Source organism: Acanthochromis polyacanthus, chromosome 8, assembly GCF_021347895.1.
Source record: "Acanthochromis polyacanthus isolate Apoly-LR-REF ecotype Palm Island chromosome 8, KAUST_Apoly_ChrSc, whole genome shotgun sequence".
NCBI classification, from domain to species: Eukaryota; Metazoa; Chordata; class Actinopteri; family Pomacentridae; genus Acanthochromis; species Acanthochromis polyacanthus.
This window is the reverse complement of record NC_067120.1, coordinates 3,809,278-3,834,711: the sequence shown is the minus strand read 5'-3', so window position 1 is coordinate 3,834,711 and position 25,434 is coordinate 3,809,278. Positions and strand designations below refer to the sequence as shown.

At 39.4% G+C, this 25,434-nt stretch overlaps 3 protein-coding genes across 3 annotated transcripts; all 3 read right to left on the bottom strand.

Moving 5' to 3' along the window:
* Nucleotides 1-164: 164 nt before the first annotated feature.
* On the bottom strand, nt 165-5,469 carry LOC110971516 (endoplasmic reticulum-Golgi intermediate compartment protein 2-like). The gene is made up of 13 exons (XM_022221874.2): nt 5,014-5,469; nt 4,817-4,925; nt 4,688-4,734; nt 4,540-4,607; nt 4,392-4,432; nt 4,079-4,180; nt 3,895-3,987; nt 3,629-3,684; nt 2,982-3,080; nt 2,789-2,886; nt 2,542-2,704; nt 915-994; nt 165-810 (listed from the first exon to the last, which is right to left on the bottom strand). Exons 1-13 carry the CDS (start codon nt 5,117-5,119, stop codon nt 745-747), a joined length of 1,128 nt encoding a protein of 375 aa, XP_022077566.1. The 5' UTR covers nt 5,120-5,469; the 3' UTR covers nt 165-744.
* An 842-nt stretch (nt 5,470-6,311) lies between these two features.
* On the bottom strand, nt 6,312-8,617 carry kxd1 (KxDL motif containing 1). Its single transcript, XM_022221872.2, has 5 exons — nt 8,475-8,617; nt 8,109-8,219; nt 7,239-7,391; nt 7,112-7,158; nt 6,312-7,006 (listed from the first exon to the last, which is right to left on the bottom strand). Exons 2-5 carry the CDS (start codon nt 8,204-8,206, stop codon nt 6,750-6,752), a joined length of 555 nt encoding a protein of 184 aa, XP_022077564.1. The 5' UTR covers nt 8,207-8,219; nt 8,475-8,617; the 3' UTR covers nt 6,312-6,749.
* Nucleotides 8,618-11,472: 2,855 nt separating this feature from the next.
* Nucleotides 11,473-23,629, bottom strand: sinhcaf (SIN3-HDAC complex associated factor). The gene is made up of 6 exons (XM_022221873.2): nt 23,457-23,629; nt 19,256-19,383; nt 17,610-17,709; nt 17,380-17,503; nt 16,250-16,400; nt 11,473-13,746 (listed from the first exon to the last, which is right to left on the bottom strand). Exons 2-6 carry the CDS (start codon nt 19,381-19,383, stop codon nt 13,428-13,430), a joined length of 822 nt encoding a protein of 273 aa, XP_022077565.1. The 5' UTR covers nt 23,457-23,629; the 3' UTR covers nt 11,473-13,427.
* Between the last annotated feature and the right edge of the window lie 1,805 nt (nt 23,630-25,434).

Below are 25,434 nucleotides of genomic sequence, written 5' to 3'. Positions count from 1 at the left end.
GATTTTTACTTAAAATTAGACTAGAGCTGAAAATGAAAGCTCCGCATATGTTAACTTATGTGCTTTGTCCTTCTAAATTGTATATTTTTAGGATTTGAATTAATACTAATTTCAAACAGTCCCATTTTTTTAAACCACAGGCTGGAGGAAATACTGAGAATGGATCAATGGAAAATGGATTTTAATCATCGACACATCAATCATTTACACAAAACACACCATCCCCATCTTTTCACACAGTTCCACTTTAAAGTCGCTTCACACTCACACAGGTTTTCTCTTCACTGGAGCTGATTAGAAGTCTCACCAGCAGGGAGTTTCTGGAGGTCATCGAACCGTTTTAAAGAAGCAGAACTGTGAAACGAATCTCTCAATGAGATGTCAAGTAGGCGTACAGAGCACCGCTACAAAGAAGTCAAATTAGCCAAAATAAATCAGATGGAGCAGGTGTACGATGGGCCTGCAGGTACCGTTGTAGTCCATACAGCTTTTCTGCTTTCCAGTGAAGGCGACATAATTAGTGGAGGTACTGAATATAATTCTTCAGAGGTGGAGGAACAGTCAGATCTGAATCTCACTCCTACTCGATAAAAAAATTTAAAAAGAAAAAAAAGGCTAAAAAATATTACATATTTCTGAGCAGGGACATACTTTATAATAAAACTACTTGTAAACATTTCCCCGGCATCGCCTTACTGTCTGTGGGTGAGGACAAGATCACGAGCAGCTGCTGTTGTTGTCTCATTACTGGGAGTAGTTTTCTGTAGGAAGCAGAGTTTCACTGTTTTCCTGCACATCCGGAGGAGTATTCTGAGAAAGGAGAAAAGAAAAAAAAACATTTAGCAACAGCAGAAGAGGCATGAATCCCTCCTGTAAAGTTTGAAAATTGATTTTACTGCAAAGTGAATACGTACATTAAGTGGCTTGTAGATTCCCATTTGGAAGCGACAGCAAATGACATCAACCAGGAATCCAACCATACTGTGGATCATGCCTGTGAGAGAGAAACAGATCCAACTTAAATACTGATGTTTATGCTGGAGTTTAAATGAGGGGAAAATAGCTGTTGCCTTTCCTTTATATTATGGAGGATGTTGAGCCAAAGTGACAGCCTGCATTTCAAAGCCCACATAGATTCATGAATAATACATAAAGCGTGATTTTTCTCTCTTTTGCCTTTTTCCAGCTGCTAAACACGCATTTAAAAAGGAGCACATACCCTCGCTGGCAGAATTACTCCTCTGCAATTTAAACTTCACACTTGCCAGTAACCCCGTCAAGTTTGGGACAAATGACAAGATATTCAACAACTGCGCTAATTATCTGGACTTTTTCTTTGTCAGATTAGACGACAAGTTTGGATGAATGTAAAGGTCTCGAGTCCTGCTTGAAATGATAAATGAGCAGGACTTTGGGGCTAAGTACGATGGAACAGAACATGCAAGATTTAGCTCATTACCTACTAGTTGTGCATATTACAGATTATAATTTTGACTTTGCTTCCTTCCCTCAAATCATGAATGTGTTATGATGCCGTTGGTGCAAAGCTGACCCATTTTTTCATGCTAATGTCTTCAGGTGAACACCTTGGAGTCTAAGCATCTTTATAGATAAGGTAAGATCAATTTTATTAATCCCAAAGGAAATTCTTGTGCCAGATGATGCTCAGACAAAGTCACACAGTATGAGAATAAATGCAGTGCTTTTAGAAGAAGAAAAAAACAGTACCAGATCAGTACAAAACATTAATGAAAATAAAAATTTTAAAAGTAAGCTACAGTAAGACTAGAAGAGAAAAAGGAATACTGGCAATGATTTTGAGCAAGTAAAGAAATATCACGCGATAATTAAATATTACGAAATTGTAATCTCACACATAAAAATTAAATCTTGTACATTAAATGAAACACTGCTACTGCACAAACTATTTAGGAAAAAAACATTGCAAATGGCATTGATGTTGTTCAGGTATAAGTATCCAATGTTTAGCTGCCATTGTTGAAGAAGGGGGAGGTTGATTCTCTAAATAACATGTAGTAAAAACTTAGTCCAGTTTTCTTTCTTCTTCCAGTCATGTACATATAATTATAAACTATGTCCCATCTAATATGGTATCAGCCAATTTGACAACAGATTTCTGGGAGAAGGTTTTAACTCCTAGTTTAGACTGAACTACAAGGTGCTTGTAAGAAGCATGGCATCCAAGATTAGAAGAAAAAGTACTGTTTCTACGAGTCGTAATGGCAAAAAAATAACCTTCAAACAAATGTAGATATTGTCAATGTAGATCAGTAATTTACTGCTTTAAAGATATGGTGTGAAGCTGTTGTCCACTCACACAGAGTTGGAGCATCCGCGGATGTACCGTCAAAGATTCTTCAAAACAGTCCCTATTCTGAGCTGCACTACCAGCAGACCGGAAGTGAGGAAAACATTCTGAAAACGTTGCAGTACGCTCTTAAAGCAGTCGAGACTTGGAAGCACGAGCTAAAATGTGACAGAGTTCCTTTAAAGACGTCACCAGAGAAAGGGTTCATCTACCTGTGGTGGAGAAAATGCCTCCGATGATGCCGCAGAGTCGGACCAGAAACTGCCAGAGGGGCATGTGGGTCTCTGTGACTTTGACCATGAGCGAGCTGATGTCGTATTTCATAAAGATCCCTGAGACTCCATGGCTACCTGCAGCATGGTTAATCACTCGCTCCTGCAAGACAACAAGAGGAATGCAGACATATTCACCGTACCTGTAAACAAACTACTACGCTAATATCCATAAATGAACACCCACCTGTTCGGTGACTGAATACTGATGTGTTTCTGCAGAAACCTTGTAGGTGTTCAGCTTGGTTGGCACAATGGTGATGAAATACTGAAACATGTGGTTTGCTGGACAGAGGAATCAAGAATCCATCAGTTTAGAATAAATATCTGAGCATAAATGAAGACAAAAAGAGGAAAAACATTTGAAAACGGAGACGTACACTCAGCGGAGACTTTCTCTGTGCCGTCCAGAGGGCTGATGATTCCAGGGATGGCCTCTCCAAAGGACAGGTGGTCAATCCGGTGAGAAAAGTTAAAAGCTGGAACACAAAAACAAATCAAAACAATGAATAACCATCATCGGGTGACTCAGTGACTTTATGAGTTATTTTTACATCTTTTCTGTGGAATTTTTGCAACTTTTTGTGTCCATGTTTTCCAGTTTACCATCTTGTTCTTTTTTTCATAAGGTAGTTCTGGCATAGCTTGGAATTATGTTTTTGGCCACTATCCTGACTTATTTGGTATTAATTTAAAGTGATTTTGCACAATTTTTACTTTTTTTAAAACATATTTTGGACAAAATTTGAGTCTTTTAGAGAATTTTGGATTAAATTTGTACTCACTTTATGACATTTTCAAGAATTTTACCAAATTATAGACAAATTCTGAGTCATTTTCAATAAAGTTTGAGTTATTTTGAGTTGATTTTGGAACTATTTTGACTACTTTTGGTAGAGTTTTTGTTATTTTGGACTATTTCTAACTCATCTTGGACATTTTTTGTGTCTTCACAAGTACAGCTGCGTAACCTCGTGTGTGGCTGAAGTTTCCAAAATTGTCGTGTCAAAAAAGACGATAAACTCACAATCATGGCTGACGAGGGCAGCTAGGTGGGCATGGCCTCTGGGGTGTGGGATGGACCTGTGCAGAATGAAAAGGCCGGAGGTCAGCATCTGTAAAGTTTCTGCTCCGTTAAGAATCAAAGGTTCAAAATACAGACTACGTATATTTTGACAGTTCTCGGAAGAGAGTAGAAAATCCACAAAACTCCAAAATAGTAAGGATCCCACAGTCAAATCTAAATAATCAATATATCATTTGTGTGTGTGTTTTTTCGTTGTAGGTACATACTTTCCAACAGTAATGTGGAAGTTTCCTGCCACCTTGTTGACAAACAGATGTCCATGAATCCTGCAGGCACTGAGGGAAGTAGAGCTGTCCTCGCTGGAGGGAATTAACAACAAATTGTAAAGAAAAACACTTCCTTGTTAGCCAGTGTAGTCACAAAACCTAGATTAGGATGACTGGTTTGTACCTCTGAGTCTGAGCAGGAGGAGAACCTTTGATTGCAGCCTTGAAGAGTAAATCCTGCAGAGAGTGCTCGACTCTCAGACGCTCCTGGATGTGGAGAAGAGTCCTGGACAGATAAATCAGGACATGAAGACTCTTAAGAGGAGATCCAATTTAATGGACAGAATAGTTTTTTAAGTAGGCTTTTAGAAGCAAACTGAGATGTTTCAGTGTGTAAATATGACAGGATTACTGGAGTGCAGAGTGCAAATAACAGAGAAAATATGCTTTGGGAGTGCTCTGGATATTACAGTATAACAAGCTGATTTGAATCTTACATCTGCCATAATCTTTGCTGTGGTGAGAGCTCAAAGTTGACCTACAATGAGCAAGAAAAACACAATTAGCAGCTAAAGATACAGAGGTATTAACAGTGCAACATGAAGGTTTAAACAGGATTATGTTGGATTTTCAAGTAACACTTACTGGTTCATATTTTAAGCCATCAGAAGCGACCATGGTCTCTGCCAGATCTAAGACATCTGCGCCTATATCTGTAATTAACCACACGTACAATAAGCTAAAACCTCTCTTGAGTTGAAATACACACACAAATCTACAAATGTGTACTTACACTGGCATCTCATTGCAACTGTAATATCCACATTTATCTTCAGCTTACTGTAAATGTAGAACAGATGCAGTTAGGACTTAGTTAACAGAGTTAAATCAGAGTCACCACATGAACGTGTCCAGCTTTTACCTGCTGAAATCTTTATCCACCTCATATTCGTACTTCATCCATGTGTTTCTGTACACAAAGAATTCCAGGAAGGCAAGGACAGCCATGAAAGTGAAGGCTACCAGAGACACTAGAGAGAGTTTCAAAGATAAGACTGTGTTACGAAGCTAAAAGTGAAAGCTACAGCTGAGCGTCAGCAGTCAGAACACCCAACCTACCTGTCCCACCGCTGGCTGTGGACTCCACGTAGCTCTCAGGAACTTTAGGAAAGGCGTCCAACTCCTTTACCAGAGTCAGAGCCTTCTTCCTCGTCAGCCTCCTCATCTTGGGACCGGCAGAGGAGGTGTATCTCCCTCATAAAGTGAATCTTTTCCGGCAGGCAGTTGAGCAGCAGCAGCAACGGTCACTCTCAAGTTTGTCTGCTGACGTCGAACATGACAGCGACCGAGCGAACTGTTCCTGTTAGCCTGCTAGCTAGCCGGCTAACCGCCACAACAGACGACTAGCGATGCTAAATGTAACCACAAAAGGCGTCGCTATGTATGGAAAATGTGCTTCTGTTCACAAGAAAACATCAAGAAACCTCCCAATGACATGAAAGCTGCTGGGGTGAGTCTGTTTTGAAGTGGCTACAGTGTCGTTTGACCCCATTATCTGAGAAAACTGTTCTGATTTAGCGTTATCGCCCTCTAATGGTGGCTAATGCTAACCATTGCTACAATTCAAAATCTGCATCATTTTGTGGTTTAATATTCGGTTTAAATTGTCCAAAAGACAATAAAAAATTACGACAAGAAAATTAAAGGCATTCTTAATCCAACTTTGTATTACTCGTTGCTATTACTTGACAAGAGAAAGAAAAGTACAAATTAAGATGGCAAAACATCCTACTTTACTTTAACTTGTGGATAACTGTACAAGCCATCAAATCCAAAAAAGAGCCTATAATAGATGAGCTCACAGGAAAGAAATGTTAAAATCATAACCTTATAGAGGAATAATATATCGAACTGTCCAGATACACATTCTTATTTTCAAATCAGATAAAACGGCTTCAATGGATCGAAAATATTACGAAACAAATACAAACTCTTTAAATTTCTATTTGTTTACATGCCCCCCCTCCCCCATCACCGACAGATACAGGTACCTGATAATGATAGTAAATATCTATTCTGATGAGCGAATCTTCATAGAATAATCATGTTTAATTTTTTGCAGCAATGTAACTGTGAACTGTGATTTTTTTTTGCATAAATTTGATCTGGCTTCCCAACGTTTGGTCTGGATTGTATATATTTATATACAATTGAGTCACAATTGTGACTCCTAAAATGTCCCCAGAATCATGTAGGAAGTCATTCTGTGCTAGTAGCTGATCCATCAGCCTCTTTACACAGAACTGCCTCAACATTTGGTGACCAACAGGAGCCAAGAGAACAACAACTCTATAAAGTATTGTAACAGTAGAAAATATCTGTAAATCTAAACTACTATTATTCAGGCTGACAGCATCAACATTTGTGTCTTTTATTCATTTAGACATTGTGAGAAACTCCTTTCCACAGTCTTCAGGTGAGCATCCAGTCCAACAAATCCTAAAATAAATATGCTTAAAATGACATCATTAGCGAGGGATTTTGCTCAGGTTTTGTCAGCTCAACAGATACATACATCTATAGTGAAATACTACACAACTTCAAGTATTTTCTGCATTGATTGGTGCTGTGCAGGTGTAGGACATGTAAGCATGCCAACAAAAATCCAGCGTCCTCATACACAGTTCAGAGCCACCTCTAACATCAACGTTCTGATCTCCAACAAACAGATTAATGATGAAAAACAGTCTGCAAACATTACAAAGGCCAACAAACACTCAAATATACAACATGGCCTCACTTCAGGCCTGAAGCTCAGTTCCAAGTGACAGAAATCCATTCACAAATTGTCCTCTCTATTCTGCAGGCACAGAGTCGGGACCCTCATCCCGTAGGACGGCTGTCTCTAGGACGTCGGAGGTTGGCGTGTCGGGCGGCTCTTGAGAGAGGTCTTCAGAGCATCTGCTCACAGTGGGTGAGATCACATCTGGACTTGTGTCACAGGACTCTGTGCTCTGCTCAGAGGTGGCTGTTGTAGTCGTTGTGGCAACGCTTGGGGGAACAGGGTCAAACTCATCATCGTCATCCTCCAGGATGGGTGACTCGTGGATATCTGTCAGGGAAAAAAACAGATATTTTAGAGATGCTGTCTAGATGAGCTGATATGGGGAAAGTTATTGTGGTTATGAAATCATGAAGTGGAAGAAAGCAAACTCACTGCTGAAAGCTTCTGGGTACTGCTTAGCGATCTTCCCTTTTAGTGTCCTGGAGAAACAGAGGAGACCAGTAATAAGTGACCAGTATTAGTGTTTTTGTGCATTTGCACTGGGAGAGTAGTGACTTACCGGATTCGTCTGAACACACTGTCCAGATCTTTCTTCATCTCCACAAGAGTGCGAGTGTGGAGTAGAAAGCGCTCGTTCATCTGCTGCAGTCGCACATTAGACAGTCCATTAAAGTTGATCAGCATTTCATTGGTTTTCTCAAAGCGGTCGAGCCTGTTTTCACAAAAATAAAGCACAGAAATAACAAACTACAGAATTAAGTTCATTCATAAAACATGTGTAAAAACAACAGCAGTTGCATAATAACTATGAGACAAATGTGAATACAAAGACAATAAAATAATAATCCAAAAAGATATAACTCTAAAAGGGATGAAGTCAGGATTTCAAGCTCTACTGTAACAGTTTTATATTAAATAAATAACTCCAAGTCTTGGAGTCTGGTCAGTCTTTTCTTCAGGAGGAAATTACATCATGTGGAGCAGGTCATGTGATCCGGAATTAACACACTTCCTTGAGGGAACTTAGTTGAAAATGATTCCTCGGACACAGATACAACTTTTTATTTTCCATATAAAATTTGATATATTGCCAAAAAGTAAATATCTGTCATGATTATCTCAATACAAAGAACACAATCAAAACAATTTTTAAATAAGTTCACTTTATTATTGTTTAGCTAATTAGAAGGTGGTTGTTATTAAATTCAGATGGTTATTTAGCTGACATTTTAATGATATCCAGTCATTTTTTATTAATAAGTGACTGTTTTCATAATAAATAATCATGGAATTTGTAAAGACATGATCATAATGGACATAAAAACATTAGTTTCTTTATACTTTTAATAAAAATGTAAGTCCCTCATATTGACCCTTATATTTACTGGTCTGAAATAAGAGGAAGGCTTGATCACAGCATGTCTCTCACATGTGTCTCTGAGCCTGGATGATGGCGTTCACATCCTCAGAGTTGACCATGCTCAGCATCCTGTTGCAGAAAACTCCAGATGCTGTGGGCTCCACCATGATGACGAGAAAGCTGCGAATACAAACCTTTATTTATAAACGTAATATCCTCAAGAGTCAACGCTAACCAGCTAAAGCTAAACATGTTAAAGAATTAGAGACTATCAGCGGCGTTATTGCACTCAGTAATTAGATTTATTACAACGTATTAGTGACATTGTATTTACAGTTTGTTGTACCAGTTTACTGTCAGCGTGCTAGAAAACCAGCCGTTATAACGTCACCTTGCGAGCTAAAATAACAAGCACAGCAACAACATTTACATTACCTTCCTTAGGAGATGTCTGTCGACTGTAGAATCTCTTATTGGCAGATTAAAACTGCCTCTGACAGCTGCCTGCACAACAAAAACACAGCTCTTCCCTATTTGTTTTCACTTCCTGTCATGGGACCGCCTTCTTCGTCCTATTTGTTTATTGAAAGTTGACCAACAAGCTTCAAGGCGCAATTGTCGCCCCCTAGCGGACTGGAGAGTGACAGCAGCACATCTACGATAGATAGATAGATAGATAGATAGATAGATAGATAGATAGATAGATAGATAGATAGATAGATGCTTTATTACTCCTGAGGGAAATTCAAATGTTCAAGAGCTTACATATAACAACAAAATAAAAATACCAATCAGGCAGCGTAGTAACATTAACATTAAAGGTGAGTATATACTCTGAAAAAACTTGCTGTACAATACTATAAAATAACTTTTCCAATTTTAAAATCTTTAGAAGTACTGACTGTATTTAAAGTATTTCTAGATGGTTTAGTGTCTATTTTTATACCCTTGTCTGGGATGATTAATGGCTCCTTCTTCCTTTCTGTTCTTCCCCTGCCTGCTTCCCCAAACCCTCATGTTTGTGGATGTTATAAAAATGTCTTTCTGTGTTATTTATGTCCCAGTGTGCTTGCTGTGCTTTTTTTTTTTTTTTTAAATTATTATTATTTGTCTTTTTATGACTGATTGATTCTCAGCTTCACTCAGCAGAATTTTCATGTTTACTTCAGTGATTTGAGTGTTTGTTTGGCCGGTATTTCAACAACCTCATTTCCTTCTACTCCAATTGATGCCAAGTGTCTGACCCACATTTAAAATGTCAAAAAGAAGATCTTGTCTACATGATTCCTCTGATTTAATACTTGTGGGTGCCGGCCAGCAATCAAACACAATTAGCGTTTGTAGATGAGCTGCAAATGCTGGTAGGGGATTTGAACTGATTTCCTTAATAGCTACCTCACATTGTGGGATGAAAACTGTGGCTCCTTAAAGTCTGGTTTAGGGTCTTTTGAACCATCTGTAAATGACACCAGCTTATCTACACTGGCCTGCTCAGAGTAATTTAATGCTGTCCTCCCTGTTTGGATTGCTTCCTCATTTGTTGATGTAAATATAAATGTATTGATGGCGTCATAAATAACAGGGCAGAGTAGCTGAAGATGGGAATGTACTGTATGTTACATAAGCCTGCTCTCTGTAGTTCTATTTCCTACCAGTTTGAAGCTTTTAACACGGTTGTCATTGTGCTTCCAGCAGTCCAGCAACATGACCGGTGCACGTTGTGAGCTACTATAACCGTATAGATTAACCAACAAGCTTCACTCTCCTTCTCCATAAATGCAGTTCCACCATTTTAGCTTTTCAACGTGCATTGCAGCTACTGGACACCACTGTTTCTGTTGCTTTTTCTCATAGCTGTATCATTATTTGTGGATCAAAAAACAGTTTAAAACCTGCGTATCACCTATTTTCTATTCTTGTACAAATCTCAAATGTGCATCATGGAGAAATCATTCTTTTTTAATGCAAAAAAAATCTAAATTAAAAGTAAATATAAGCAAAAAGTGAAATACATACACACTTATATGACAGTGTAACCTTATTGTGTACACACATTAATGTACGGTTATTTTAATTTGGAACTATGTTGATTTATATTGCCCATTAAGTTATACACACAAAATTTGAGCTTTTACAGTGCACTTGACTGAGAGTTATTTTGATTCCTACCTGACATCAGAGCAGAAGTGAGTCTAACAGACGCGCTGCAGAGCTTAAAGTCAAATCTATACGTTTCTGCAGTGTCGGTTTTGATTAAAGAAGTTTATTTAAAAGTAAACTGTAAACTGCTTTATCCCCTCCAGCCCAAAGAGTTTGGAGAAAACTGACCATGAAGAAATCAGAAATACAAAAAACATCAGAGATAAACATGCTATGCATATAAATATGGACTACAATCCTATGTTGTTGCAATGCTGTCTAAAATCATGACTGTTTAATCTGACAATATTTATTCACACCTTTGGAAGCTTCCGAGGAAGCACAAACTTTTTATCATTCAAAAATATGCGCCTTAAGTAAAATAAGCAGAGAGAAAGCATTACAGTCATAAAGTAATATTCCAGAAGATGGAGACATAGCAGTGCAAAGTCATCTGTGCTTTTTGAATATTTCCACTGTGCTGCATGGAAAAGACTTCATAAATGAATTTCTCACCTTGCACAGATGTTAGACAGTGAGTTATTTTCAGTATAAATCACTAAAATTATGTTTCCAAGAGAAATAAAACTCATAAAGTTGCTACGTAATCTTGGCATCCTCGTGGTTAGTATTAGAAAACGAACCTGCTCAAAAGTCACAAAGCGCTACTCGCCCATGTTGAGCGTGTTTGTTTTTTTGAGATAGAAGACAAACTACTTCTGTCCAGTTAAGCTGTTTATTTTGTATATATCAGTGTCTCAGAACAATCTTGTACAAAGAACCTTTTCTGTTTGGAACAGCCTCCCAGAGAAGGATAAATTCTGCTATGAACAGAACGTTTTATTCAGGATGGTGAAATGTGATTGGTTATAATTCAAATATTGAAATGTGATTGGCTGAAGGTGAGGATAAACCATGGTTTAGACTTACTTTCCCATTAGTTGGTGCACAGATATGTCTACATGTCTGGCACACGATTCATCCAATCCTCAGGAGCCACACCCTGTGAAGAGAACCCTCCTGCAAACTTTCTACCAGTTCGTTTTATTCCTGTTAGCTGAGATGTGGTATCTCATAGGGCGGATGCAGGTGTCCCTTAGGGAGGATTATTATGGTTTTCTCCCTGAAACAGCCTTGAGTTAGCAGCTTCTGTACAATTAGTTGTTACATTATAAGGAAATAGGAAGGTGTTGTGTCAAATCCAAAACTCTATCTTTGTTAGTGTGTGCATGTGGAGAAGAAGTTGTAACTTTCCAGCCTTCCGGCTTTCACCAATAAATCCACCAACTCCAGATTTCCAGAAAACTCACAAAATTACTTTTATTAAGGGACAAGTAAAAAAAGTACATGATGTATAAAAAATACAAAACCGCTTTGTCTAACTCGTAAGCTAAGTAAATGCATAGCGACAGTACATGCAAGTCTACAGTAAGGTATCCTACAATGGTAACCTACAACTCTGTAACGTTTTTAAGCTACAAGGTAAAAAGGGAGAAGCACAGTTTGGTTGCAATCTATCAGTCGTTTCAGTCTACATGATTCAGATCCAGAGTGATGATACAGAATAAGTTAGGTTGCACGCAACTCAACTGATGAGTAAATAAATACTTAACAACATTTCACAAATATTGACAACCGGTAATTCAACGCAATGTTAAACGAAGCCTGCGCGAGAATTACATTCGTTTTCTGATGAATAAAAAGATACTACACAGGAGGCTAACGGTGGAAAGAATTCATAGTGTGACACCTCTAAGCAGGGATGCAGTGATACAAATAAATAGAAAATAAATAAATAATGAAACCTATATAAGAGCCGTATCGACTCGCCCAAACCTTTATGTACACAACACGCCCCTCTGCTCCCAACTACAACATCACATGTATGAAATTTCATATTAGTGTTCTTTTTGAATACCATAAACATACATACAAATGACCTCGGACAAGCACAAGTGTCCATAGAAAACCTGCATTGATTTGACATTGGGTGAATTTCAATGTGCTTTGGCTTTCATTTGATAAATAAAGTAATATTAGGCTATATATCACAACACATTTGTGGTATATAAGAGGCAATGGCATAGAATTTCAACTTGTATAAAGTCATTTAACATATACTGACCCGGGAATGAAGGAAATCACTGATATTGATATTGCTGAATGACTATAGACCGATCTTCTGTTTTACTGTTATTGTGTGGTATTATGGAAAGACACTTTTATTTTTCCTTTTTTCTTTTTTTTTTACATATAAAAATAAGTTAAAACTTCAGAGAAATGGATCCAAAAAATAAAAGTAAGATTTACAATTTCTATAAGGCCATGCAATTATTTTAGAAGACTCATGCATCAGATCGTTAGGTCTTTTGGATGAGTGGGCTTGCCATTCATGCAAAATGCACTATGTGTTGCTGAGGCCACGATAAATATAGCTACTGTCCCTTTTTGTTCCTTAATACCAATCCAGAATTAACACTAGCGCTGTCTGTGACACATAATTAAGGCTGGTGTATTTGCTGTTGAAGCTGTGAATAGGCCTTATTTGAATGGGACCCACGTACGGATTTGCACACAGAAACGCTAATCCAGTCTACAAACAGAAACTCTTTGATAGGAGCGGATGTCATTGTGAGCGGACAGAGAAACACGAGGGCTACTGTACAGGTCTGTGCTCCGTCAGTGTAAAGTGTCATTCATTCCAAAACGGGATATCCACCATTTCAACAAAAAAAAAAGAAAAAGAGAGAGATATCTACTCTTCACAAAGACAGCATTATATTAGTCATCTGAACGTATATGCTTCCAAAATACCCACACTGAGAACGGGTTCAGCTGTGAAATGTTAAATGAGTAATGGATTTCAAGTAGCACCTTTTTTTTCTGCAAATAAGTGGATCTATTGCGTTTTGGAATAAAGTTTTGTTAAATGTACCAGCAAAAACCAGAGCTCCAGCATTTTCATCTAAAGTAGATCAAGAACACCACGGATGATGGTCCGAGAATATTAAATACAAAAAAACAAAACAAAACAAAAAAGAGACAAAGTGGAAACACAACAGTCCATAAGTTACCATTTAAACATAATAAAACAATCCTCCAACGTTATTATAGAGAAGACCAAAGGATTTTCAGCTGCTTTATGATTGAAGGCAATCTGAGGCAACTTCTTTCTGCAAGTGCTCGAGAGAGAAAAAAAAACAGCACCCCAAGATTTCTTCAGAGATGTGCGCACGGGAGGCGTCGGCTTCACCACCCTTCCTCCGTCACCGCCTCGCTCCGGGTCGGCGCCGTCGTCATGGTAACGCACAGCTGAGCCGGCTCCGCGTTCCCCTCGCGCGCAGGTACCTCCTTCACCTCCGCTTCCGTCTGGGATTTCTCCACACCCACCTGGCCGTCCTCCACCTCCACCTCTTCCTCCTCGTCGTCCTCCTCGTCCTCGTCTTCCTCCTCCTCCTGTCGCTGCTGCTGTCGCTGTTTGTTGCGGCAGCACGGTTTGAACAGATGGGGGTCGATGAGCACCTCACCAAAGCGGCCCTTGTAGATGATTCCACAGCACACCTTTTGCCTAAGCAAAACATGACACGTTGTTTGCATTTAGTAGTCTGAAACAAGACCAAAACTCAAAAAAAAAAAAAGAAGTGTGTTTTACAGGCTTTATGGCAGGAGTATTCAACTAAAATTCAGAGGTCCAGTCAGAGAAAAGGTCTGGAACATCAAAAAGTCTAACTTGAACTAGTGTGATTTCTGTTGATGTAACCTGGTAGTTTTATTAGCACCTACATGTAATCAATAACTGAGCATCAAATCAAATAAATTCAGTGTGGTTCAGAAACATTTTGGCAACATTTATTAATAAATAACTTTTAATATAACTGTATGTCTTAAAGGGCTGCACAGTTGTGTAGTGGTTAGCACTTTCGCCTTGCAGCAAGAAGATCCCCGGTTCAAATCCCGGCCTGGGATCTTTCTGCATGGAGTTTGCATGTTCTCCCTGTGCATGCGTGGGTTTTCTCCGGATACTCCGGCTTCCTCCCACAGTCCAAAAATATGCTGAGGTTAACTGGTTACTCTAAATTGTCCGTAGGTGTGAGTGTGAGTGTGATTGTGTGTCTGTATATGTAGCCCTGTGACAGACTGGTGACCTGTCCAGGGTGTCCCCTGCCTTCACCCGAGTCAGCTGGGATAGACTCCAGCACCCCCCATGACCCTAGTGAGGATAAAGCGGTGTATAGAGGATGGATGGATGTACATCTTAAAATAAAATGCAGAACTTGAAAAAATGATGAACAACCTGAACCAACATCTTCAACAATACCTAAATTTAAATTTAAATGATCGAATACTTTTAATTTTTTTCCTCTCTTACATCACTCCCTTAGATCCCTGCTGCTTAATGGGAGAACTGAGCTGCCAGTATTCTGAATCATGTCCTGAATGGTGTCAGGGTCGTCCTCAAACTCATTTGGAGCCGGTTGGTGAGCCTGGAACCATATTAATTTTGATTATGTTCATAGTTGAGAAAGCTGCCTCACAGCTGTGTGTTGAGCCAAACACGGTCAGCATGTTCAGGGCTACTTTCCTCTTGATGTCGCTTTATTTATTTTCTCATCTGTGACCTTGCTTCTCAACTTTTTTCTGATTGCAGAGATGTTTAGTGGCTGCAATGCAGAGACTTCACTGGCTGAGTAGAGTCACGAGGGATGGCTGAACTCGTACCTAATTGAGTACGTTTCCTGTATGCTTCCTGAGCTGATAACTCATGCTGTAAACACTAGAAAAGCTGCGGTAAAACAGAGGCGACCTGTCAAATTTAAAATCCTGCTACAGTTTACTGATTACAGGTCCGGATCCGTACAGCCAGTTAGCGACCCCTGCTGTGTGGCATTTACAACATTCAATTAAAATGAAAAGTAACTGGGCTTTTTTACAGCTGTCACTGTGGCTTGTCATAGCGCTAAAAATATCTGTATTCCCTTTAAGGAAGTTGGTTGAAGGATCCTTGTATTGTGCAGTCGATAGAATTAAAGAACTGTGCCTAAAATATTCCTCAACTCTGCTTTTCCTGCTATGACAAGTCAAAATGTTTGCAGTTTAAAGGTTCATTTGAGCATGAAAAGCAAAAAGCAGTAAACTCCACATTTCAGGTATTATGTTTTTTCTTTAATTGTCTAACTATAAAGTATTAATTTTGCCTTGAAGGACTATCTATCTCTACCAAGTTTTCTCCTCAACCTTTTTACATGACAATGAATGGAAATCACTAGCTGTCTGGAAGGCAGGAAAACTGCAATAAACAAGCAAGATTAAGTCAAAGGAATTTGTAGTCAGTGACCAAAACATGCAGAAACAACCTGTGCATTACACTGAGTAGTATTAGATCTCGTAGATACGTATAGATGCAGCCTGTTCATTTGCATTTAATCTTTACTTTTAGTGCAAATTAATTATAATCCAATATGTACAGAGACTAATTCATGTAACTGCACCTCCAACTTGGATTTCAACTGGTGTGACAGACATCAGATTAGTTAAAGCCCACACTAGTGTTTCTAGTTGCTCTGCCTGATTAAGATATCCGTGCACTCCAGTCACATTGTGCAATCAATTATCGGTAAATATCTACTCCACGAAAATACATTTATGCAAACATCAAGAGAGAGAATCCTTATTGTTTTTTCTATAGGCGGAGTGAAATATAACAGCTCTTCATTTTTCCCTTCCTCTGTTCTGCTCACCTGGCAGATCATAAAATACGGCAGTAGACTGTAAATAAACAATGGACACACTGCAGCTGAGCCACACGTCATATTTAATTGACATCACTTTGAAACAACAGCTCCGAGGCAAAGATTTCTGATTTTGACTCGACTCCTCATGTCTTTTCATCACCTCCTAGGCTCGCATCTACGGTGGGAGGGACTGAGATACGAGGATGTAAAAATAGTGTTTCATGTGAGAAATGACGGGTAGATACTTAAATGATTACGAGGGAAATTCGAGCATCCAGTAGCTTAAAACTAAAGATCACTGTTGTCATTTTACACTCTGTGTCATTCACTCTGACTCACCTCTTCCAGTATGTGAGGTCCAGGAACGAGAAGACGGGTGAACGGCTGGATCCTGGGCTGAGCTCGGTGTCAGAGCCGTCATCTGACAGGTTGCTGTAGCTGGGAGACTGAGCCGGAGAGGCGCTGGAGGTGGTGCTGTGGGCGTCTGAGTCTGGTGGGTGGAACAAAACGGGAAAACTGAGAATTCTGGAATGTCAGATGAAAAATCTACTCCCTGACGTTTAAATAAGCGAGCGCAACTGAACATGTTAATGAGTCGATATAGAACTGAGGAAGTCCGTGGGATATATCTTAAATAGATTTTTATTAAAAGTATAAAAAAAAATAATGTTCTTTATGTTCATTATGATCACATCTTTACAAATTCCATGATTATTTATTATGCAAACAATCACTTATTAATAAAAAATGACTGGATATCACTAAAATGTCAACTAAATAACCGTCCTAATTTACTTTCAACCAAGTTCCCCGTTACAAAAACACCTCTCAAAGAAGTGTGTTAATTCCAGATCACGTGACCTGCTCCACATGATGTCATTTCCTCCTGAGGAAAAGACTGGCCAGACTCCAAGGCTTTCTGACTTATTTCATATAAAGTAGTCAGCAGGTTTACTACTAGATCTTTAGAAATAACTTCCAATTTCAATTTTACTCAATTGTATATTATATATTCAGAAGAATCTTTCCCTAAAAATGCCACATGATGTTTGGTTAGAATAATAGAAATGTTGATTTTAGGCCTGAAAACAGTAAAATGTCAACTATGACACAAAAAGTCCCGCAATTACATACTGACCCTGATACATTCATGAACATTTCAACATGTTTACACCATCTGCTATGTAGAATTGCACAAACAGGCAAAATAAATGCATTACAAACACTTCTTTTACTCTATTATCATTTAAAATTCCCTACATTTGCTACACCAGCTGTTTATTTGACTTGCAACACTTGCTTTCTTTTTAAATCTTTTAATCCTCCTTTAAAAATTCTCTACTTGTCGGCCTTTGCCGTGATGCACCGAATCACCAAGTCAAATTCCTCGCATGTGAACATTTACTTGATTTTTTTTCTGATTCTGATGCAACAGTGTTTCTGAAAAGAAGCCAAAATGCAGAACTGACTGTTTCTTTTAAGCTCCTTCTGCAGTCTGCTGATCTGACTCGGCCGCGCTTTCTTGGAGATGGACTTTATCTTCTTGGGCCTGGAAGTTATCTTTAGGCTGGGACCCCCTCTGGCATCAACAACCTGGAGACAAGAGATAGGTTCGTAGAATTCAGGTGTTTTATTTTCTTTTTTTATCATAACCAGAAACCAGCTGGATAACAAGGCCAGCACTGTGATCCAAACTCACATGATTCCAGTTTTTCTTGGTTCCCACAGGAAGCTTTTTCCATCGTTTTACCAGGAGCACGCAGGCGTTGCAGATGTCTCCGGATCGTGTTTCACTCAACCTGCAAGACAAATGCAGTTTGTGACGAGTGAAAAACAGGGAAAACTGTCACATCAATTAGGTATATCCTACACTAGGGCCCCACTGATCATAGCCCTTATCAAAAGAATCATCATTGGTTTTGCTGATTAAACACTGATATATTCTTGATTTCTCATAAAACAGTAAAGGCTGCTAAGTGTCGTAGTCACGCAGAGTGTTGTCTTCACGGTGTTTGACCAATACATGGAGCTCTGACTCCATTCAGTCCTCGGTAACGTACAGCAGGAAGCTGCATCCAGGCAACATTACAGGAGTGGGCGGGGCTGACAGGGAAGTTTGTAAGGATGCTGTGAAATTAACAAAGACTCAACATGTTTCCTGTTGCAGTTTAACTCTCTTTGCCACGTGTCATGACTAGTCGTGAGCTTCACTGTGTCGGCCATGCTCTACATTTACGTCGCTGAAGTTGTGCTAACCTAGCTTAAATTACTCCCTGTTAGTAATAACATCGCTGTAGTTATGCCAGCCTAGTGTAGCGTTAGCTAACAGCTTAAAAGCCAGTAAGTAACTACAGAAATAACGTAAGTGTAGAAAATATTTGAGAGTACAGAACGAGCGTTCATCACTCCGTCAGCTGCGTGTTGAGGAGCATTTAAGGAGGCCTGACATGTTCAAATGATGAACATTACTGTCTGTCTTCAGCAACCCTCAAGATGTCAGTCTTTGTTTTACCGTCAGAAAATTATTTATGCATTTGTATGTATATATGTATTATTTATTAATTATGGAGGAACATTAGTGTCGGACTATTAGAGACCGTAATATATTTAAGATGCAACTCTGTCAAAGATGACATGTTTTACATCTGAGAAAGACATCTTTATTTTTTGGGGCTTTTTTAGCCTTTATTGTAGTAGACTGTGTAGAACAGACAGGAAACATGGGCAGAAGTCCAAGAAGGACATGCAACAAAACAAAGGGCTGTGAGCCGGAATCAAACCATGTCTGCTGCATCGGCGACTACAGCCCCTGTTAATGGGTCGCCCGTTCAAACTGGTTTTTATTTTGGTTCATGAGTCCTGACTTCATGGCAAAGGCAATAATGGAGCAGAGAAAATGTGACTGAAGTGCATCAGAGGGCTGCAGAAATACTGTTTTACCAGTAACTCCACCTGTACTGTAACCTACCTGTAATTTGCAGCAACAAGAAGTACAAGACAAGACGTATTTCATAACTCATTTATAGATTGACTCTTTTTTAAGGTTATATAATTTTGCAGAGGTTTAATGCTTTGTTGCATGTTTTTGCTACTTGAAAATTCCTCTGTTGTAAAGTTAAACAAATATAAAGGACCAAGTGTTGTATAACAGTAAAATGTTCTGCCTGTAATTCGTATCTCTAAGTGTTAAGAGACCAAAAAAGGAGTTTTTCATGATATATTTTTTAATTAATCAGCCAAATAATCGGTTATCCGATTTTTTTCTGCCAAATTCCGGTGGTTCCCTATCCTACACACTACTCCACTCTCCTCTGCAAAGCCCACGTGTTCAGGTGTGTCTCTTACCCAAAACAGCTCCTGAAGTCTTTCTCGTAGCGTTTGCTGTCAGTAAAACGAGAGCTGGATGACTTTGCGCGGCAGATGCAGCAGCCGTCCAAACTCCTGTACATTTTCGGCTTGTGAAAGCCAAACATCTGCGTGCAGAGGAAAAAAACCAAACAGGATTTTAGCACCTCAGTCTCATCAGTGTGCACCATGTGTGGACTGCAGCACCTCCCCGCAGCCTCTGCTTTGGATCAGAGGTCACATTTGGCTGTTTAAATTTCACTCGAGCTTCTTTTTAATGAATAAAACACCGATTTCTTGCTTAAAACATTCACTGAAAGCAGGTTTTGAGGGAGCATCTCTGCGCTGTGACCCACATGGGGGGGGGAAGTAGGTCAACAGTCAGACAGCGTGTCAGACAGATAATGTCACCATGCTGCGCGCACAGGATTCACGCTTCGTTTTGGAAACTCAAAATCTAATGTAAGCACGCACTCAGTCCGAGGCTGGAGGCTGCAGGGGACGCGATATCGGTTATGGTTGGAGACAACGTGCTAAATAATGCCAGAGAGAAGCCAGAAATACAAACGCGTCTGAGGGGAAATGAGTCGGAATGCAATGAGCGCTCCGATTACGCAGAGGAATTATGATTTATGTTGCTAGGCAAAATTTAATCTGCACAGCACATGTTAGACCTGAACTGCGGCAAAACTGCGAGCCGCGCCCCCCAGACTGATTTTTTTCTCGCCATCAGTCCTCGGGGTCTTCTGACAGTGCGGTGCCACAGAGAGCAGACAGAGAGCAGGAGAAACCCAAGAGCTCTCACTCTGATGCTGATATCAAAGCTGGGCATCACAGGCCCAAAAAAAAGAGAAAAAAAGAAGCTATTCCTCCTGATGTCTGAAGATGACCGTAAGTGTGAAAAATGATATAACCAGTAGACAGCGTGATGGATGAGAATTGAAGGGGGAAAAAAATCACACTGGGACTCAGCAGCAGTGAGAAATTTTAAAATGCAAACATCTAGATTATAAAAAGTATCGATTAATGATTAGTTGTCGGTATTTAAAATAATTTGACTTGCGATTAATTGATTTCACTCACTTTCTAGGTTAAAAAATATTCCGATTCCAGCTTCCTCCTTTACTTTTCCATGACATCAAACTGAGTATTTTGGGGGTTGTGGACATAACGGGGCGTTTGAGGACATCACTGACTGACACCATTCACCATTTTGTGATCACTAGCAAATCGATTAATTGAGAAAATAATCCACAGATTAATCATGATGAAAATATTGAGTTGCAGCCTTATTTATGATACCTTCACATTTGTTTGTGCAGATTCTCTCTCCTCCAGGTCGTGGTACATGTCCTCAAATGCCCCGTTATGTCCACAACACAAAAAAACTCAGCTTATTGTCACGGAGAAGTAAAGAAAGAAGCTATAATTGGAATATTTGGACTTATTTTTTGTCTATAAAGTGACTCAAACCAATTAATTGCAAGTCAAAATAGAACTAATCATTAATTGATGCAGCTGTAACTATAATTCACTCATGTAGCACCTCAATAAATATATTAAAAATACAGCAAAAAATATATATTATATCATGATGCATGCCTGTAAAATAGTACTTCATATATTAATATAAAAAAGTCACATTTCCAAGTGTAAAAGCAACGTGCCCGGTTTAATTTGCAGAAACTTGCAAACACACAGTTACTGCCGTCCCGTGATTCTTCAGAGGTCGAACTTATAATTCTCTTTAATCAGCACTGAGATTACAAATCTCTGTAAATCTGTTTTATACTAGAGCCCTCAGACAGCAGCATATTCAGAGCCCATTACTTAGAGGTCACGCAACGTGTTGTACACAACTAAAACAACAGGAGAAGAACATTATAAAATCAGAAATGACAACAGGCAGAAATATATAGAAACTAATTCAATGAAGCTGGAGGTAAAAAAAATAAAATAAAAAGATTGTATTCAACATTAAATAACTTTGTGCACAAAAGTCAATGTAAAATGTGTCTTAAAAGAGCATCTCCTATTTCAGAGACAGAAGCATTGCACAAATATTGACCAAACTGTCAAAAACAAACACTGTTTAAGGAGTTTATCCTCACATTGTGATTCCATCGGCACCCCAGATTCTTCCTTGTCTGACCCGCAGAAAACCAACCCAGGAATTAGTCTGATTCTTGGACCCTGTGAGCGTTTACAACCCCATCTTCATTCCAAATCTGGACCAGATAGAGAACCTAACCTGCACCGTTTAAAGCCTAAGGATTAACTTATTACGCACAATGCTGCTTCTTGTTTTTTTGTTTGAAGACAAAGCAGCTGGTGTGAGGTGTAGGCTACGGGTTAAAAAAAAGGTTTAATCTATCTATCTTAAAACATGTATTTATTCTTTTTTTTTTTTTACATTGGAAGATCCAAATATAGAAAAAATGCAAAAATAAAACAAAAATTAAATAAGTATATTTATATTTTTTTATATATGCCAATATTTAGAAACAAATGCAAAAATAAAACTTAAAAAATCCAAAAAATTGCAAAAATTACATACATGCACACATATATATGCAACAGTGGGCTTTACAAGTCTTACAAGGTTTTACATTTTACAAGTGTCTGGACTGTGTCATGTGATAGATAAATAAATGAATAAATAAAATATGCAATTAGAAAACAATATTCCTGTGAACGACCTCTGACATTGAAACAAGTCAGTCACTCATGTCTCAGGAGCAGCATCTAAGTACTGCATATTCTGCAATTAAGTGAAATAAAGTTAGACTAATAAGAAAATAGAAAAGAATAAGAACATATCTATAAAGACATAACATATATACACTATATATATAATATAAATGAGAAAAAGTAAAAACAAAAAACAAAAAAAAAACATGTATACTAACAACACAAATTTAAGAATGTTTACACAAATTAATTGCACTTGGGTGTATTTCGACACGACAGTTTGCAAACCCTGGTTCTTAATTCCTATCTTAAATTGCAGCCTTGGTGATTTCGTCCAGCTTTTTCGCCTTCGCGTGCCTCATCTACACGCAGCAGACGATCTCTGCAGCAGAATACAGTACGTGACGCAACTCAACATGGCAACACACTTCAAAGGCGGAGGCAATGTGGAGAAGGGGGTGTGATGCGATTTTCCGCAAAAAAAAACGAGAGAGAAAAAAGCTGTAATAATAAAGTTAAACTGCAAAAATCCTCCCAAAAGCTGCGAGACTGACCCTGATAACGCCACTGATATTTAAAATAACAAAAGACATGGAGAAATGCACTTGTTTTTATCGAGGGAAAAGTGCAAGTCGCCAAATTCACCGCCCACTTCCAGCGAGGAAAGCATGGCATGCCACACGACCTGCTTCATGCGCACCCATTTTATGACGACCGTCCTCTGCTCGACGATGCCCGACTTCCCCCCCCTGCTCACAACTTCAATCAAACCGAGCTTATAACATATTCCCGAAGCAGAAAATAACCGGATTTAAACCCCACAAAAACGAGCGCAGTTGTGCAAACGAGCCGAGGGTGTAATTTGATCTTTACTCTTTGTTATTCCACAGCCGCGTCACCGCAACATCCAACTACATGTGCGCGAACTTCAAAGCGGCCGCTGTCTAAAAAGTCTCCACTTTCCGCTGTTTTGTAGCCGCTTTGAGCCCGGCGGGGCGTTCAGGGGCAGTTTGTGTTTGCGGTGGCTGTTTTTGTTGACAGCGGCAGTCCGCGTGTTGAGGCGCATCTGTGCTCCGGGTGGGCGTGAGACATCCAACTTGGCTTATTTCAGCAAATGTGCAGCAGACTGCGGGGCGCACACGCCGCCGCCGCACATTTACGCTTTTGTTTTTGCGCTCCTGAGTTCAGTTAAATCAGCGGCCGTTTTCCTCCCCCACCTTCCAAGCCAGGGGGGGAAAAAAGCAACCGAGCAATAACAACAACAGCCGCCCTGTGCTCCTCCTGACACCATTTAAACACCTTCCTCTCGCCTTCCTCCCCCACTTTCCGCGGCTACTTTGACTGTTTAAAAGGCGACCTGCACACGGAGCAGCTCGTCCCGCAGCAGGCCTAAAAAAAGAGCAATTGTTCTGAGACAACTCGGAGCTTGTTTTGAATTACACATCGGAAAAAAAAGAGCAGTCAAACACTTTCCAAAAAAATCCGGCCCGGACGCGCACGGACTCCTTACCTTGTTTGTAAGTTGCGTGAAGCTGTGATGCGTTTAAGTCCCCGCAGCGCGTCGTTACGATGCGACTATTATGAAAATCAACCCGCATCGGTAACCCGCTTCTCTTGTTGATGTCTGCGCCTGTGGACAGGACTGGATAGTTGTGGAGCCCAGTGCGCATGCGTTGTATCCACACCTCCATTTCAGAGTAGAGCAGAAGGCGTTTTTCTTTTTCTTCAATCAAACTATTTACATAAACGACGTATGACGTCGCCGTGCGTCTGCGTGCTGCTGGCCTTATAAGGATGGGAACATTGCGCGGGAACAGGGGGCTCGGCCCTGGTTGCTATGGCACATTGGAGAATGTAAGCAAAGGGGCGGGGCATGTCGTTTTACTACAGAGCGCCAGATGGCCTGTCTGGAGGCCTACGGTTTTTAGGAGGCTCGGCGTCTAGCACGGACACGGGCTTTGTTGATTTGAATTGCGTGACAACAGAGCAGATTAGCCGTAAATAAAAGGTGGATCCAGCTTGGTCTCCTTCCAGTGGTCAGTTCAGGCCGAGCAGGGGCTTGTAGCAGCAGCAGCAGCAGCAGCATCATCATCCCAGTTTTGTTCAGCCAAGCCCAGCAGTCTGAGGATGTTAACCTCTTAATTGCACCATTTTCAAGTTATTTCACAGTGAAATGAATCTAAAGTAGGAGACGCAGTGCTCTCTGCAGAGGAAGACTATTTCATGTTGTGGAAAATCTTCCACCAGTCTTGGATTAGTTTCATTTAGGATGTAAAGGTGTACCTTGGAAATATATTTTTGTAGAAATGCTGTGCCAAATAATCAGAGCAGGTGTTAATAGTGAATAGAGTAAGGCACATTTTTATTTCATATCATTTTTGGAACCATAATGTTAAGCTTTCCTAGCTGCATTTACATATTTAATATAACTTTTTAACCCTCATGTCATCCTGTAGGTCAAAATTGACTCGTTTTAAAGTAAATAACAGGGATTTGACACAATGTACTGCTAAAAAAAACAGAAAAACACTGAAAAGTCTGCCCATATTTGAACTAATCCAACAGGACACAGTTCTTCCTCCACCATCTCCTCTCTCACCTGCACCTTGATGCCTTCATATACTTTTCTTTCTTTTTAAAAGCCTTTTATATCCACAGCCTTCAGACTTTCCCTTTGTGAATTTGTTAACTGGCTACCATCAGATATCAGCAGTGACAAGCCCAGTAACATCTCTCCTGCACGCTCACACAAGAAGCAGAATGAAGTCAATCTGCTGCTTGAATGACAGAGAAAAACACACCTGCTTTATTGATCAGTGATGTCAGATTATTTTGGACGGCTTTAATGCTTGATTGGAATGACAGATAGATAAATCTGGAGTTACTGACCCGACCCATCACCTTACTTTATTCATTATAGGAGGATCAATATAGAATTGTGGGATGTTTTGTATCATAGTTGACATTTTTGCTGTTTTTATCCCTAAAATCAGCATGACCGCCTACAACCAAACACCACATGGTATATTTAGAGAAAGATTCTTCAAAATATTATATATACAATTGAGTAAAACTGAAATTGAAGATTATTTGTTAAGATATTGTAGTAAACCTGTTGACGTGATAAATCCTCAAACACTACTTTATATTAAACAAGAAAAGCACAGAAAGAGCGCAGTACTCCGCCAAGGCTGCTCAGTTGACGTATCATTTCCAACGGATGAAATCTTTAATAAAAAATGACCTTGTGCTAAGGACATGAAACTGTTATGCATGTGTACATCATGCATTTGTACTGAATGTGTGTGGACGACATACTAAACTATGACATTTTTGTCACATGTTGGACGACATACTAATACTCATATGACCTTTTTTCCAAATTTTGGACGACATAATAAACTATGACGTTTTTTCCACATTTTGGACGACATACTGAACTATGATGTTTTTGGTCATATTTTGGATGATATACTAAACTATGATGT

Excerpts from the sequence above, each read along its gene's own strand:
- LOC110971516 (XM_022221874.2), bottom strand. The coding sequence starts at position 5,119 with ATGAGGAGGCTGACGAGGAAGAAGGCTCTGACTCTGGTAAAGGAGTTG. Across the intron at positions 2,705-2,788 it reads AGTATTCAGTCACCGAACAG|GAGCGAGTGATTAACCATGC; the intron begins GTGGGTGTTCAT and ends GTTGTCTTGCAG. Across the intron at positions 995-2,541 it reads AGGCATTTTCTCCACCACAG|GCATGATCCACAGTATGGTT; the intron begins GTAGATGAACCC and ends TCTCTCTCACAG.
- sinhcaf (XM_022221873.2), bottom strand. The coding sequence starts at position 19,383 with ATGTTTGGCTTTCACAAGCCGAAAATGTACAGGAGTTTGGACGGCTGC. Across the intron at positions 16,401-17,379 it reads GAAGGAGCTTAAAAGAAACA|ACTCAGACGCCCACAGCACC; the intron begins GTCAGTTCTGCA and ends TCCACCCACCAG. Across the intron at positions 13,747-16,249 it reads GACCTCACATACTGGAAGAG|GCAAAAGGTGTGCTGTGGAA; the intron begins GTGAGTCAGAGT and ends TGTTTTGCTTAG.
- kxd1 (XM_022221872.2), bottom strand. The coding sequence starts at position 8,206 with ATGGTGGAGCCCACAGCATCTGGAGTTTTCTGCAACAGGATGCTGAGC. Across the intron at positions 7,392-8,108 it reads ATCCAGGCTCAGAGACACAT|GCTCGACCGCTTTGAGAAAA; the intron begins GTGAGAGACATG and ends TTGTGAAAACAG. Across the intron at positions 7,007-7,111 it reads GTACCCAGAAGCTTTCAGCA|ATATCCACGAGTCACCCATC; the intron begins GTGAGTTTGCTT and ends TTTCCCTGACAG.